General features: G+C 35.6%; 2 protein-coding genes across 8 annotated transcripts in view; one reads left to right on the plus strand and one right to left on the minus strand.

Annotated features, from left to right (window-relative positions):
* The first annotated feature begins 31 nt into the window (after positions 1 to 31).
* LOC107043901 (N-acetylglucosamine-6-phosphate deacetylase) lies at positions 32 to 3466 on the plus strand. Its single transcript, XM_015265584.1, has 7 exons — positions 32 to 598; positions 895 to 1169; positions 1548 to 1677; positions 1763 to 1851; positions 2120 to 2264; positions 2573 to 2749; positions 3062 to 3466. The coding sequence occupies exons 1-7, from the start codon at positions 391 to 393 to the stop codon at positions 3295 to 3297; spliced, it is 1260 nt and encodes a 419-aa protein (XP_015121070.1). The 5' UTR covers positions 32 to 390; the 3' UTR covers positions 3298 to 3466.
* The window catches only part of LOC107043899 (mucin-1), an 11955-nt gene continuing 4231 nt past the window's right edge, over positions 3304 to 11027 (minus strand). Inside the window, exons 5-18 of one of the 7 annotated variants that reach the window (XM_015265577.1) lie at positions 9670 to 9846; positions 9212 to 9310; positions 8454 to 8552; positions 8128 to 8325; positions 7150 to 8040; positions 6879 to 7076; positions 6222 to 6419; positions 6012 to 6113; positions 5245 to 5349; positions 5056 to 5154; positions 4865 to 4963; positions 4442 to 4546; positions 4040 to 4299; positions 3304 to 3837 (exon numbers count right to left, since the gene is read on the minus strand). In XM_015265577.1, coding sequence (XP_015121063.1) covers positions 3748 to 3837; positions 4040 to 4299; positions 4442 to 4546; positions 4865 to 4963; positions 5056 to 5154; positions 5245 to 5349; positions 6012 to 6113; positions 6222 to 6419; positions 6879 to 7076; positions 7150 to 8040; positions 8128 to 8325; positions 8454 to 8552; positions 9212 to 9310; positions 9670 to 9846 — 2720 coding nt within the window. In that variant the 3' untranslated portion in view covers positions 3304 to 3747. The remainder of the gene's footprint in view (positions 3838 to 4039; positions 4300 to 4441; positions 4547 to 4864; positions 4964 to 5055; positions 5155 to 5244; positions 5350 to 6011; positions 6114 to 6221; positions 6420 to 6878; positions 7077 to 7149; positions 8041 to 8127; positions 8326 to 8453; positions 8553 to 9211; positions 9311 to 9669; positions 9847 to 11027) is intronic. The other 6 variants (XM_015265578.1, XM_015265580.1, XM_015265579.1 and 3 more) reach the window with 6 other exon arrangements.

Consider the following 11027-nt stretch of genomic DNA (forward strand, 5'->3'; position numbering starts at 1 on the left):
CTTCGTGGACATCTTCTGGGATTTCCAGGAACTAAGCAACAAAATATATCAAATTTTTTTTTTCTTTGAATTTGACGTTTGTTCTTATTTATCTGTTTTCGTTTGCGGAGGTGATAATGAAGTAATCATCTCGGATTTATTGGGCCTTGAGTCCATATTTGAAGATAGGGAGAGTTGGAGTGAATATTTTATATTTGAGCTTTTTTCATTCAGTATTTCCATAATTAATGGTTTTTCTCGTTCGGAGTGCGTTGTCTGATCAATCGGGTGGGGAAACCACTTCGTATTTTCTTTTATTATTGCTGTAACGCTAAAAAATTGATGCATTCCTATTGTTAGTCGTGCTTATCAATCATCTCAGGGCACTCAGTGGTCAATAACTGCGATAGAATGTCCAGAGCAGAGAAACATCTCACCAAATTTTACAATTGTAGAATATTGAGAAGTGGAGAAATTATTAAAGAGCATTTGTGGGTGCGTGATGGGAGGATTGTGGATCCAGAGAAGATTTTTTATGATGAGAAAATTAAACCTGATGAGATCATTGACTGCAGGGGAGCTCTCATATCACCAGGGTTCATAGAAATGCAGATCAATGGTAAAAGAAATGAATTCTCATTCTTAATTAGGGAAGGCGGGGTAAAATGGACAATTTTGACTTTTTTAAAAAATATTCATAACTCAGAAATGGATTTATCAATTGAGATTAGTCTAAGCTCATCACAAAAAGCATTAATTGCATGAACAATTCAACACATCATGATAAAATTTAAAAAAAAATCACAAGTGTTTGTTTTACCCTATCCTCCCCTATTTTTTTTTTCTCCTCGGTGAATTGATGTTTTGAGTTGCATTCAAAGGGAATATGACATTGATATTTTGAATTGTCTTCAGGGGGATATGGCATTGACTTCTCCCACAACGTCGATCACGTGGAGGAGGGCGTCAGCAAAGTAGCTAAGGAGCTCTTGGCACATGGGGTGACCTCATTCTGTCCAACTCTAGTGACATCTTCTGCGGAAACTTATCGCAAGGTCCTCCCGAAGATCAAGAAGACTGATGGAGGCCCTCAGGGCGCTGGGATTCTTGGAGTCCACGTGGAGGGGCCTTTTATTAGCCCGAATAAAAAGGGAGCACACGAGGAATTCTATATCAAACGATTCGATGAAGTAAAGATTAAAAAAATAAAGAGCACGAAAAGACTTCATGAAATTGAAATTGTATTGATAGTTGCTATTTTTTCTTTGTCGATATTATTGAAAAATGGAGTAGCTTTCCTACGTGCATTGCGAGTAGAAATGTTCAATGAAAAATATTTTATCAAGGAAATGTTTCTATGCAATTTACTATAAAAAATCCTCTGTTAGACTTTTTTTACATTTTTTTGCTTGAATTGTTTAAGAGAGAAAAAAAAATGCAGTGAAAGATATATATTTCGAAAATTAATGCCGAGGAATTTCTACAAAAAATACCTCAATGGAATTAATTGTACTGATGAATCAGTTGAAAAATAATTTTAATCTAATTAATATTAATGACTGTTTTAGGGATTCAACACTCTCATGGATGTTTATGGAAGCCTCGAGAACATATGTTACCTTACTCTGGCTCCAGAACTGCTCAATGCCTGTGATGTTATCGAGGAATTGTGCAGTAGAAACATCAAAGTTTCTGTAGGTGAGGCAAATAAAATAATTCCCTATATTTTTATACCTTTAAAATTAGATTTTTGTTTTGATGGAGGGCATTGATTAATTTTCAGGCCACTCGACAGCCAATCTGAAAGAAGGTGAAGAGGCAGTGAGAGTTGGTGCATCCTTCATCACTCATTTATTCAATGCAATGCTGCCAGTATGTAAATCCTTTATTGACCTTTTTTTTTATTTCCTCAAGGGTTTGTTCCCTCGATATTTTCCACTTTTATAACTGATTTAAAAAAAAGCACTTTGATTCTACTTTTATGTAATTAATAATTTTCTTCAATTTTGTCAACTAAAAATTTTATTTTATTTCGTTTAACATTCATAAAGATTTCTTCTTTACATTCTTCAAATCTTTAAATTGGGAAAGCCTTTTCTCAACTGATAATACTACTAAGCCTTTTTTTTTCGTAATTTAGTTTCATCACAGAGATCCAGGACTAGTGGGTCTCTTGACATCCGATCAAATTCCTCCATCTAAAAAAGTTCATTTCGGAATAATTGCCGATGGTATTCACACTCATCCTGCTGCCTTACGAATAGCCCACAGAACTGATCCAGAAGGTATTTTATTAATTAGTCTCCAATTTCGAAAATTAATTCGTATATTATTATAAATAAAATTATCATAAATTCGTAATTTATTAGGTGTGGTAATTAATTTTTGAGTCTTCTTAAATTTAATTTTTCCAATGGATATTCGATTTTCTCATCATAAAATCTATCTGTTCCTAGGAAGTATGATAAAAACTTCTGGATTGATTAAAAACAAATTCATTTTTTAATCAATAACAACAGCTCTTTTCACTAAAACATTCTTTGAAACATTCTTTGAAATTAATTACCACACCTTATATTTTTGTTTTCTCCAGGGCTTGTACTGGTGACCGATGCTATTTCCGCTCTGGGTCTCCGAGAGGGTCTCCACAGGCTTGGACAACAGGATATTGAGGTCAGGGGTGGACGTGCGTACATTGCCAGGACGGATACATTATGCGGAAGCACTGCCGAGATGTCTGAATGTGTTAGATTCTTCAAACAAGCCACAGGTGATGAAGAATTAGGATTTTACTTTCCATTTTTCAATGGAATAATTTATTTTTAAATTGAATGTGTTTTGTTTTTTTACTATAAAAAGCTCAATTAATAATTAATAATCTCTTTTCACTGTTTGATCTTCAATGACGAACATCCTCATGCAAAAGTCCAATTGTAAAAAGATGATAATATTTTTCACAATATTTTTCTCACGCAATTTAATTGACAAATTTAATGATTAGTAATGGTTGAATCTATAGTCTGGGCTGTACCAAACTGTAACAGATACTTGGATATCCTTAATGAATTAATCATCGTCACAGGTTGCACAACAGTGGATGCTCTGGAAGCAGCTACTCTGCACCCAGCCAGGGCTTTAGATCTCGAAAAACGTAAGGGTGTCCTTGAATTCGGTGCTGATGCTGATTTCATAATGCTTAATGATCACTTGGACGTACTATCAACTTGGATTGCTGGAGAGCGAGTTTATGTGAACGTGAAATCTCTAGCTTCTGATCGAGCCGAGCTCGCACGACAAGGGACTCCCGAACACTTATAAAAATCCTACAGCCTAATGCATTTATTTCTGAGGAAAAGTTTCTACTCGAAGATTCATGACTATTTTTATAACCAATGATGACGAATTTCGGAGGTTTTTACAATGATAAAACAATCTTTATTCTCTACTGAATATGATGAAATAAAAAATTGTGATATAGGCACAGTAATTAATTGTTAAAATATTGAAAGCATTATTTAGTGAAGAGGAAGATGTTTCAGTTAATATGTTATCTAGAAAACGCATCATGATTCTCAGATTTTCAAAACCTGATTTTTTTTTTTTTAATAAAACAAAAGCAATTTCTCTAGTGTTTCCGAGCTATTCAAGCTGTTCAAGTACTGTTCATTAATTTTGGGGAGAAAAATAAAATGTGAATGTGTGGTGTCAGTCAAAAATTAGAAGAGACGTTGAGTGAAGTCATGATGTTTGGAAACCTTCGACGGTCGTTCAGTATGAGGATACAGTGTCCTTCAGATTGCAGATGTACTGTGAGTGCCTGATGCCGAATGTGTGAGCTGGGGGTATATCCAGGACCACCTGAAATAGTTGAGCATTGCGAGTTTCTGTTTTTTTCTTCACTCGAAAATCCTTGAAATTTAAGTTTAATTTATCTTTGGATTTTTAGGTTTTGTCTGAAAATATTCGATTTAAAAATTCAATGCGTTTTTTTTTAAACACAAGACCAATATTTCCATGAAAAACGTAAATATTCATGTTGACGAATGGAATTGTCCTTTACTTTTTCTGGACAATAAGCTCCAGGCGCTGGAATCTTCGACTGATCACTGGGGATTTGATAGCGTCCACTTATGCTGTAAGCAGCACTTTTAGCTCTGACAATATCTGTTCTGATGGATTCGTAAGCCCCTGGTCCTGGAACGAGTACTCGATCGTCTGTGAATACTTTTTGCCTCCCTGATATTGAGTAGGCTGGTGCGGTTTTCTTGTTTCCTTCTTTAGTGCCACCCAGGGCTGAGGGAATTGTGTAGACGTTTGGAGCTTTAAAACGTAAATTCACTTCAATCAATGAACCCTATTTCAAATGTAAACACGGGAGGATTTTTTTTTTTAGTAGAAAAAAATGATTTCCACAATCCCAGAAAAAAGGGGTAAATAATGATGATAATGATGATAACAATACCTGGAGTATTTTCGTCTTTGCTCATGGGTGGCTTCAATCCAAACGTGAATTGCATCGCTTTCTCCCAAATTAATTTTGCATTCTCTGGACTATAGTGTCCTGGTCCTTCAATGTGAAATTACAAACACGATACAATGTTTGGAATCATCTAAACTACAGATAATGGCTCAGCCCAGCAATCTTCAGTATATTTTCAAAATATGGAAGCTTTGGTGTCATTAATATGAAAAATATTAATAAGTAGAATTCATTAATTTAATACTACAAAAAAACAAATAATAATAATGAAGAAATAATCGCGATGAAAAAATTAGTAAAAAATGCCTTTTGTTACGTAAAACAACTGTTAAAATGAAAAATAAAACCAATGAAAATGGCTTTAACTATCGGGCTTTTGAAAACAATCTAGTGAATGAGTTTTACCTGGCACATCTGCAGGCTTCTCCACAATATGCTTGCCACTGAGACTGAACTCAGGTCCTCTATTAAAATTCACCTTCTCAGGGGAATAAACTCCAGGAGCTAAAATAATGAATCCTCTAAATATTCTCTACCTAAAGTGCGAAATTTACAGAATCACAAAAGCTTTAGTTGTTAGTCTTCTCAATAATTACCAGGCGTATCGCTGGGCTTCTCCACTTGAGTTTTCACCCCAAAACTGTACTGGGGAGAACCGTCAATTTTGGCTTTTTCGGGAGAATACGAACCAGGGGCTAGATTTAAAATAATAATATTTAATTCTGCGGGCAAGAATAGACAACTTGAGACCGTTACATGTTCTCATTCATCGAAAATTCCCTCACCTGGAAAGGGATTGGACTGATAGAGAGAGTGTTTTACACCAAAGCTGTACTTGGGTGAACCATCAAGATGTGTGTAGGATTTATCGGGTGAGTAAGTACCAGGTGCTAAAATATATTCCAAAATAGACGGTTAATTGCTACTGTTTTTGGAGGGATAAACCTGGACCATTGGGGTTTTCTATGTTTTTTTTTTATCATTTGAAAAGTGAAGAATACGAGGAAGTAAAGAAATAAATAAATAAATAAATAAATAAATAAATGCATAAAAACACCGTGGATTTGATGGAAAATATTGTGAAATTTTCTTTGAACTTGGGTTAGAACATGTCCAATAGAAACTACTTTATAGAAAAAATCAGTAGAGTTCGTTAGAAAATTGTATCGGATTTCTATTGAACATGTCAGTAGAGTTGGCCAAAAAATAATAGAGATTTCAATAGAAATTGAATAGAATTTTTTAATGAATGCGCCAAGGTTTTTCTATTAAATTTTTTTTCGTGCGTTAAGCAAAGAATGTCTCAATAGCATGGCACAGTTTTATAGAAATATCAAATTCTATTAAAAGTTGTGGAATTTTTTCACTTTAAAAAACATTAAGGAGAAAATTATAGATTTGCATTTCATGGTTTTTATGAATAAAAAATCCATTGAAAACCCCAATTGGCATAAATTATCAAATGAACTAACTGAAGATTTACGTAAAAGTATAGTTAGATGTGAAATGTTGTTTCCGAGGACGTTAGTCACTGGTTAGTAAACACCATTACCTGGAGTGTCTCTAGGTTTACTCAGTCGAGTTCTATTACCAAAGCTGTAATAAGGCATATGATCCAGACTTTTTATTTTCTCGGGGTAGTATTGACCTGGGCCTGATGGTCAGTAATAAATTGATTTCACTCATTGAGTTAATTTCTAGAGTCTACTATTTAACTATTGCATTCCTCTAAAAAAACTACATTATCTCGCTCTTGTCAAACCTGGAGTATTGTTGGGCTTCTCGGAGGGACCTTTTCCACTCAGAGAATACTCCGGGCCTCTGTGCAAATTGTATTTTTCTGGTGAGTAAGCTCCAGGGGCTGGAGTGTCACTGGGCTTATCTAGAGGTGTTTTCAAGCCAAAACTGTACTGGGGGGTGTGATCCAAATGTACTTTTTCCGGGCTGTATGCCCCTGGGGCTATTGATAAAAAGGTTTTATGATATTAACATTTTTATTTCTACTTTTATTGAAATACTCTTTTGAAATTTCACTGGCGAAGCGGTAAAACGGTTAGTTTTCAATGAACATCTCGGAATCTAAGGAAGATAGCAAATTTTTTTTTATAATCCTTTTTGTAGGGCGAATTGAGAGCTACGAAAAAAGGTAATAATTCGGAGATTTTCTGCAAAAACTCAGCTGAGAGCTAAATTGACTTAGACCCTTTTACTGCTTTACGGCTTTATTTTTTTCGATAAAAATTTTCAGATATAAATTTTTGAAGCTTTTTATATTGTATTTTTTAGAGAAAACGTTTCAACAGAACAACACGCACGAAAAAAATTAATAGAAAAAAAACTTTGCGAATTCGCTAGACATTTCGTTTCAATAGATTTTGGTAAAAAAGATACAGAATTGATGAGAATTTAAACGATCTACCTGGAGTATTATTTAGCTTCTCTGGAAGCCCTTTTCCACTCAAACTATACTCAGGACCTTTATGTAAATTAATTTTCTCTGGGCAGTACGCCCCGGGAGCTGGAGTGTCATTGGACTTTTCTAGAGGTATTCTCAAGCCAAAGCTGTACTGGGGATGGTGATCCAAATCTACTTTTTCAGGGCTATACGTGCCTGGAGCTTTTTCGGGATAGAAGAATATAAATAGAAATTTATTCACGAGAAAATAGGAAAAAAGACCAGTATATCGTACCTGGAGTGTCATCTAACTTTGGAGAGAGACCTTTTCCTGTTAAACTGTACTCTGGACCCTTGTGCAAATTAATTTTCTCTGGACAATAAGCTCCTGGAGCTGGAGTGTCATTAAGCTTTGCGGAAGGGCTTTTTCCACTTAAACTGTATTCAGGGCCTTTATGTAGATTAATCTTCTCTGGAAAATAGGCTCCAGGGGCTGGAGTGTCATCTGATTTTGGTAAATGACCTTTACCACTTAAACTATACTCTGGACCTTTGTGTAAATTCACTTTTTCTGGGCAGTAAGCTCCAGGAGCTGGAGTGTCATTGAATTTTTCTGAGAGGCCTTTACCGCTTAAACTGTATTCAGGCCCTTTATGCAGATTAATCTTCTCTGGAAAATATGCTCCAGGGGCTGGAGTGTCGTCTGATTTAGGTAAATAACCTTTTCCACTTAAACTATACTCTGGACCTTTGTGTAAATTCACTTTTTCCGGGCAGTAAGCTCCTGGAGCTGGAGTGTCATTAATCTTTTCGGAAGGGCCTTTTCCACTTAAACTGTACTCAGGCCCTTTATGGAGGTTGATTTTTTCGGGAAAATATGCTCCAGGGGCTGGAGTATCGTCTGATTTTGGTAAATGACCTTTACCACTTAAACTATACTCTGGACCTTTGTGTAAATTGACTTTTTCTGGACAGTAGGTTCCTGGAGCTGGAGTGTCATTGAGTTTTTCAGAGAGGCCTTTTCCACTTAAACTGTACTCAGGGCCTTTATGCAGATTAATTCGTTCTGGAGAATAGGCTCCAGGGGCTGGAGTGTCACTGGGCTTGTCGACAGGTGTTCTAAGACCAAAAGTGTATTGTGGGTGATGATCGAGATTGACTTTCTCAGGACTGTACGCGCCCGGGGCTGAATAGAAATGATTCCAAATAAATGAAAAAGTAAAATAAACTACGTTAATCGAGACAAAGATGATCAGGTCAAAATGAAAAATACCTGGAGTATTAATGGGCTTGCCTGCCAGTCCTTTTCCGCTCAAACTAAATTCAGGACCTTTATGCAAATTAACTCTCTCTGGGCAGTAGGCACCAGGGGCTGGAGTATCGTTAGGCTTACTAACGGGGGTTCTCAAGCCAAAAGAGTATTGCGGCTGGTGGTCCAGATTAACTTTTTCGGGGCAGTATGATCCTGGGGCTGAATGAATTATCACACATTTCAAAAATGATACAAAATGAAAATAAGAAGTAAAATGTGAAACCTGTTCTACTGCAACTAGGGGATCTACATCGATCTAACTGGAATTTGTAAATAATTTAATTTACCTGGAGTATCACTGATTTTACCCAAAGACAGTCTACGACCAAACGTAAACTCTGGAGTTCTATCCAATTTAAATCTCTCTGGGTAGTAAGACCCAGGCGCTAAACATTAAATCAACTACTTCAAGCATTCACTCAATTATGGTACGAATGAAAGAATTCACGAGAAAATCATATTTGTTCTATTGAAATTCCAATAAAATAATTTTTTTGCTGCATTTCATTGACAGCAACAACACAAGAAAATAAAATTAAAGAATTTACATATGGATTTATTTATATTTAAAATGATCAAAATGATTTTTAAAGGACAATATAAATTCTTTAATTCTCATTATTAAAGTTTTTTTTTCTGCCAAATAAATAAAATATAAATTTTATCCTGAATTCTTTCAATCATGAAAGAAAATAAAATATTCACTCGAAGCAGAAAAATTGATTAGTCGATGATGAAAAAAGCACAATGAGTGAGAGAAGTGCATAAAATAAAAGTATGAAAGCAGGTTTAATGATTGAGATGAAATACCAAACCCTGAATAGCGATGATGGCAATTTCGTTACGTCTTCCACCACCACCACCGGTCATCCGTAAAACTGCGCTCTGAATTATATAAATCGAATACCATCACAAATGACCCATCAATTTTCCGCGTCATAGTTAACATAGACTTATCCATCAATCTTCGAACTAATCGGGAATTGAGTGATGAACTGTTATTAATTGTCGATTTTTTTTTTTCGTCAATTTTTTGAATATTTACCCGGAGTGTCATTACGCCTCTCCCCAGTGTGTCTCATGCCAAATGTGTATTGCGGTGCTTTGTCGAGGATTGCGCTCTCAGCGCAGTAATCACCGGGTGCTGATTGTTCATTGATTTTGCAATTAATTGTTGTTTTTATTGAAAATTGAAAATAAAAAAAATTGATTATGATTTTTGTGGGATTGTGGAAAATATGAGACTGTAATTGGGGGAGAAATATTATCATCAAGTGGAGAAATATCAAGAGTTTGGAAAAATTTGTCGATTTATTCTTAAAATGTGAAAAAATCCAATAGAATTGTCTAGCTGTATTAAATTAATTCAAAAATGAAATGAAAATTAAATTAAAAAAATATTTCGTTGATGAAAATTATATCAACGAAATATTCCTTCAATTCCGATAATTCTTCTTCCCAATAAAAAAATTAAAGATAATGATTTCCCTTCATTTCCGTTACCTGGAGTGCTATTAATTTTCTCAGTCTGTGTTTTTATTCCAAACGAGTATTTCGGCGAGCTGTCTTGAATAATTTTCTCTGCCTTTTGTGGATCGTAGTCGCCAGGGGCCGGAGTACTTTCGATCTTGTCGGTATGAGTACGGCCATGAAGGGACAATGCTGGTGCTTTGTCCTTACCTAAAATTAATTTGTCCCCCGAATGGCTAATGAATTTCGTAATCCATTCACGCACATTTTATGAAAAAATTCGATAGAAAAACGTTGCGTTTTTTGCGAAAAAAATTCTATTCAAGTTCTATTGAAATTTGACCGGAAAATTCTATTTATTTTTTCTGCCATTTGTACAGAAGATCATGCAACTTTACCGCCGTATCATTAGGGATATTTTATAGTAAAAAAGTCTATAGATTTTTATTTTTCCATAGAAATCTTTGTGTGTAAATTTTCCGCTTTATTTTTATTTTTTGTTTCTCATAATAAAATCCGAGAACAAAAAATACAAAATTGATCAACTAAGATAAGTGCATTTAAATGTGGAAATGTCACTAATATTGTCTCCGTTGATTCCGAGGCAATCAATGTGCGCACGCCTAGAGCCTCCCGAGTCGAGGATTTGGTTCTGATTAGACGTACACAGGTCTTTCAAGATCTCTCCAGACCTAGATGGACCTGGTAAGTCCTAATCAGTTCTGTGACGTACTTTTCCAGAGACCTTTCGAATCCTCAGTTCTTTTCGGTCCTGAGAAGTCCTCCTCGATGCTACCGAGAACGNGGAGGGTTGAAATTTGTAGCCAACGAGGAGACAGGGTTGCAGAATATATTTTAGCCACCCTCATCTCCCCGTTTGCCGGCGGTGTTTAAATAAAAAATAGTGAAGGCTGATTCTGTATTTATTTACCCCCTGATGCCAATGAAACCCTCGTAGGTGACAGAAAAGGGAAAAAAAAATTTTCATTTTCACGTGGGTCAAAAGTGAAAGTCGATTTTCGCCAAAATTGAATTTTTTCGCCAAGTGAAAGTTGATTCTGTATTTTCTAACAATTCTGATGCCAATGAAACCCCCGAAGGCGCGACAAAAGTCGAAATAAAATTTTTTTTTTCACCCCGAGCCAAAGAGTCAGATTTTCTGTTTTTCCAGAGGGAAAGTCGACTTTCCCCAAAATTGAATTTTATCGCCAAGTGAAAGTTGATTCTGTATTTTCTAACAATTCTGATGCCAATGAAACCCCCGAAGGCGCGACAAAAGTCGAAATAAAATTTTTTTTTTCACCCCGAGCCAAAGAGTCAGATTTTCTGTTTTTCCAGAGGGAAAGTCGACTTTTGCCAAAATCGAATTTTTTAGCCGGGTGAACGTTGGG

This window comes from Diachasma alloeum, unplaced genomic scaffold (assembly GCF_001412515.2).
Source record: "Diachasma alloeum isolate Michigan unplaced genomic scaffold, Dall2.0 Dall_scaffold_00648, whole genome shotgun sequence".
Lineage (NCBI taxonomy): Eukaryota > Metazoa > Arthropoda > Insecta > Hymenoptera > Braconidae > Diachasma > Diachasma alloeum.

Excerpts from the sequence above, each read along its gene's own strand:
- LOC107043901 (XM_015265584.1), top strand. The coding sequence starts at position 391 with ATGTCCAGAGCAGAGAAACATCTCACCAAATTTTACAATTGTAGAATA. Across the intron at positions 2,265-2,572 it reads CCACAGAACTGATCCAGAAG|GGCTTGTACTGGTGACCGAT; the intron begins GTATTTTATTAA and ends TGTTTTCTCCAG. Across the intron at positions 2,750-3,061 it reads ATTCTTCAAACAAGCCACAG|GTTGCACAACAGTGGATGCT; the intron begins GTGATGAAGAAT and ends TCATCGTCACAG.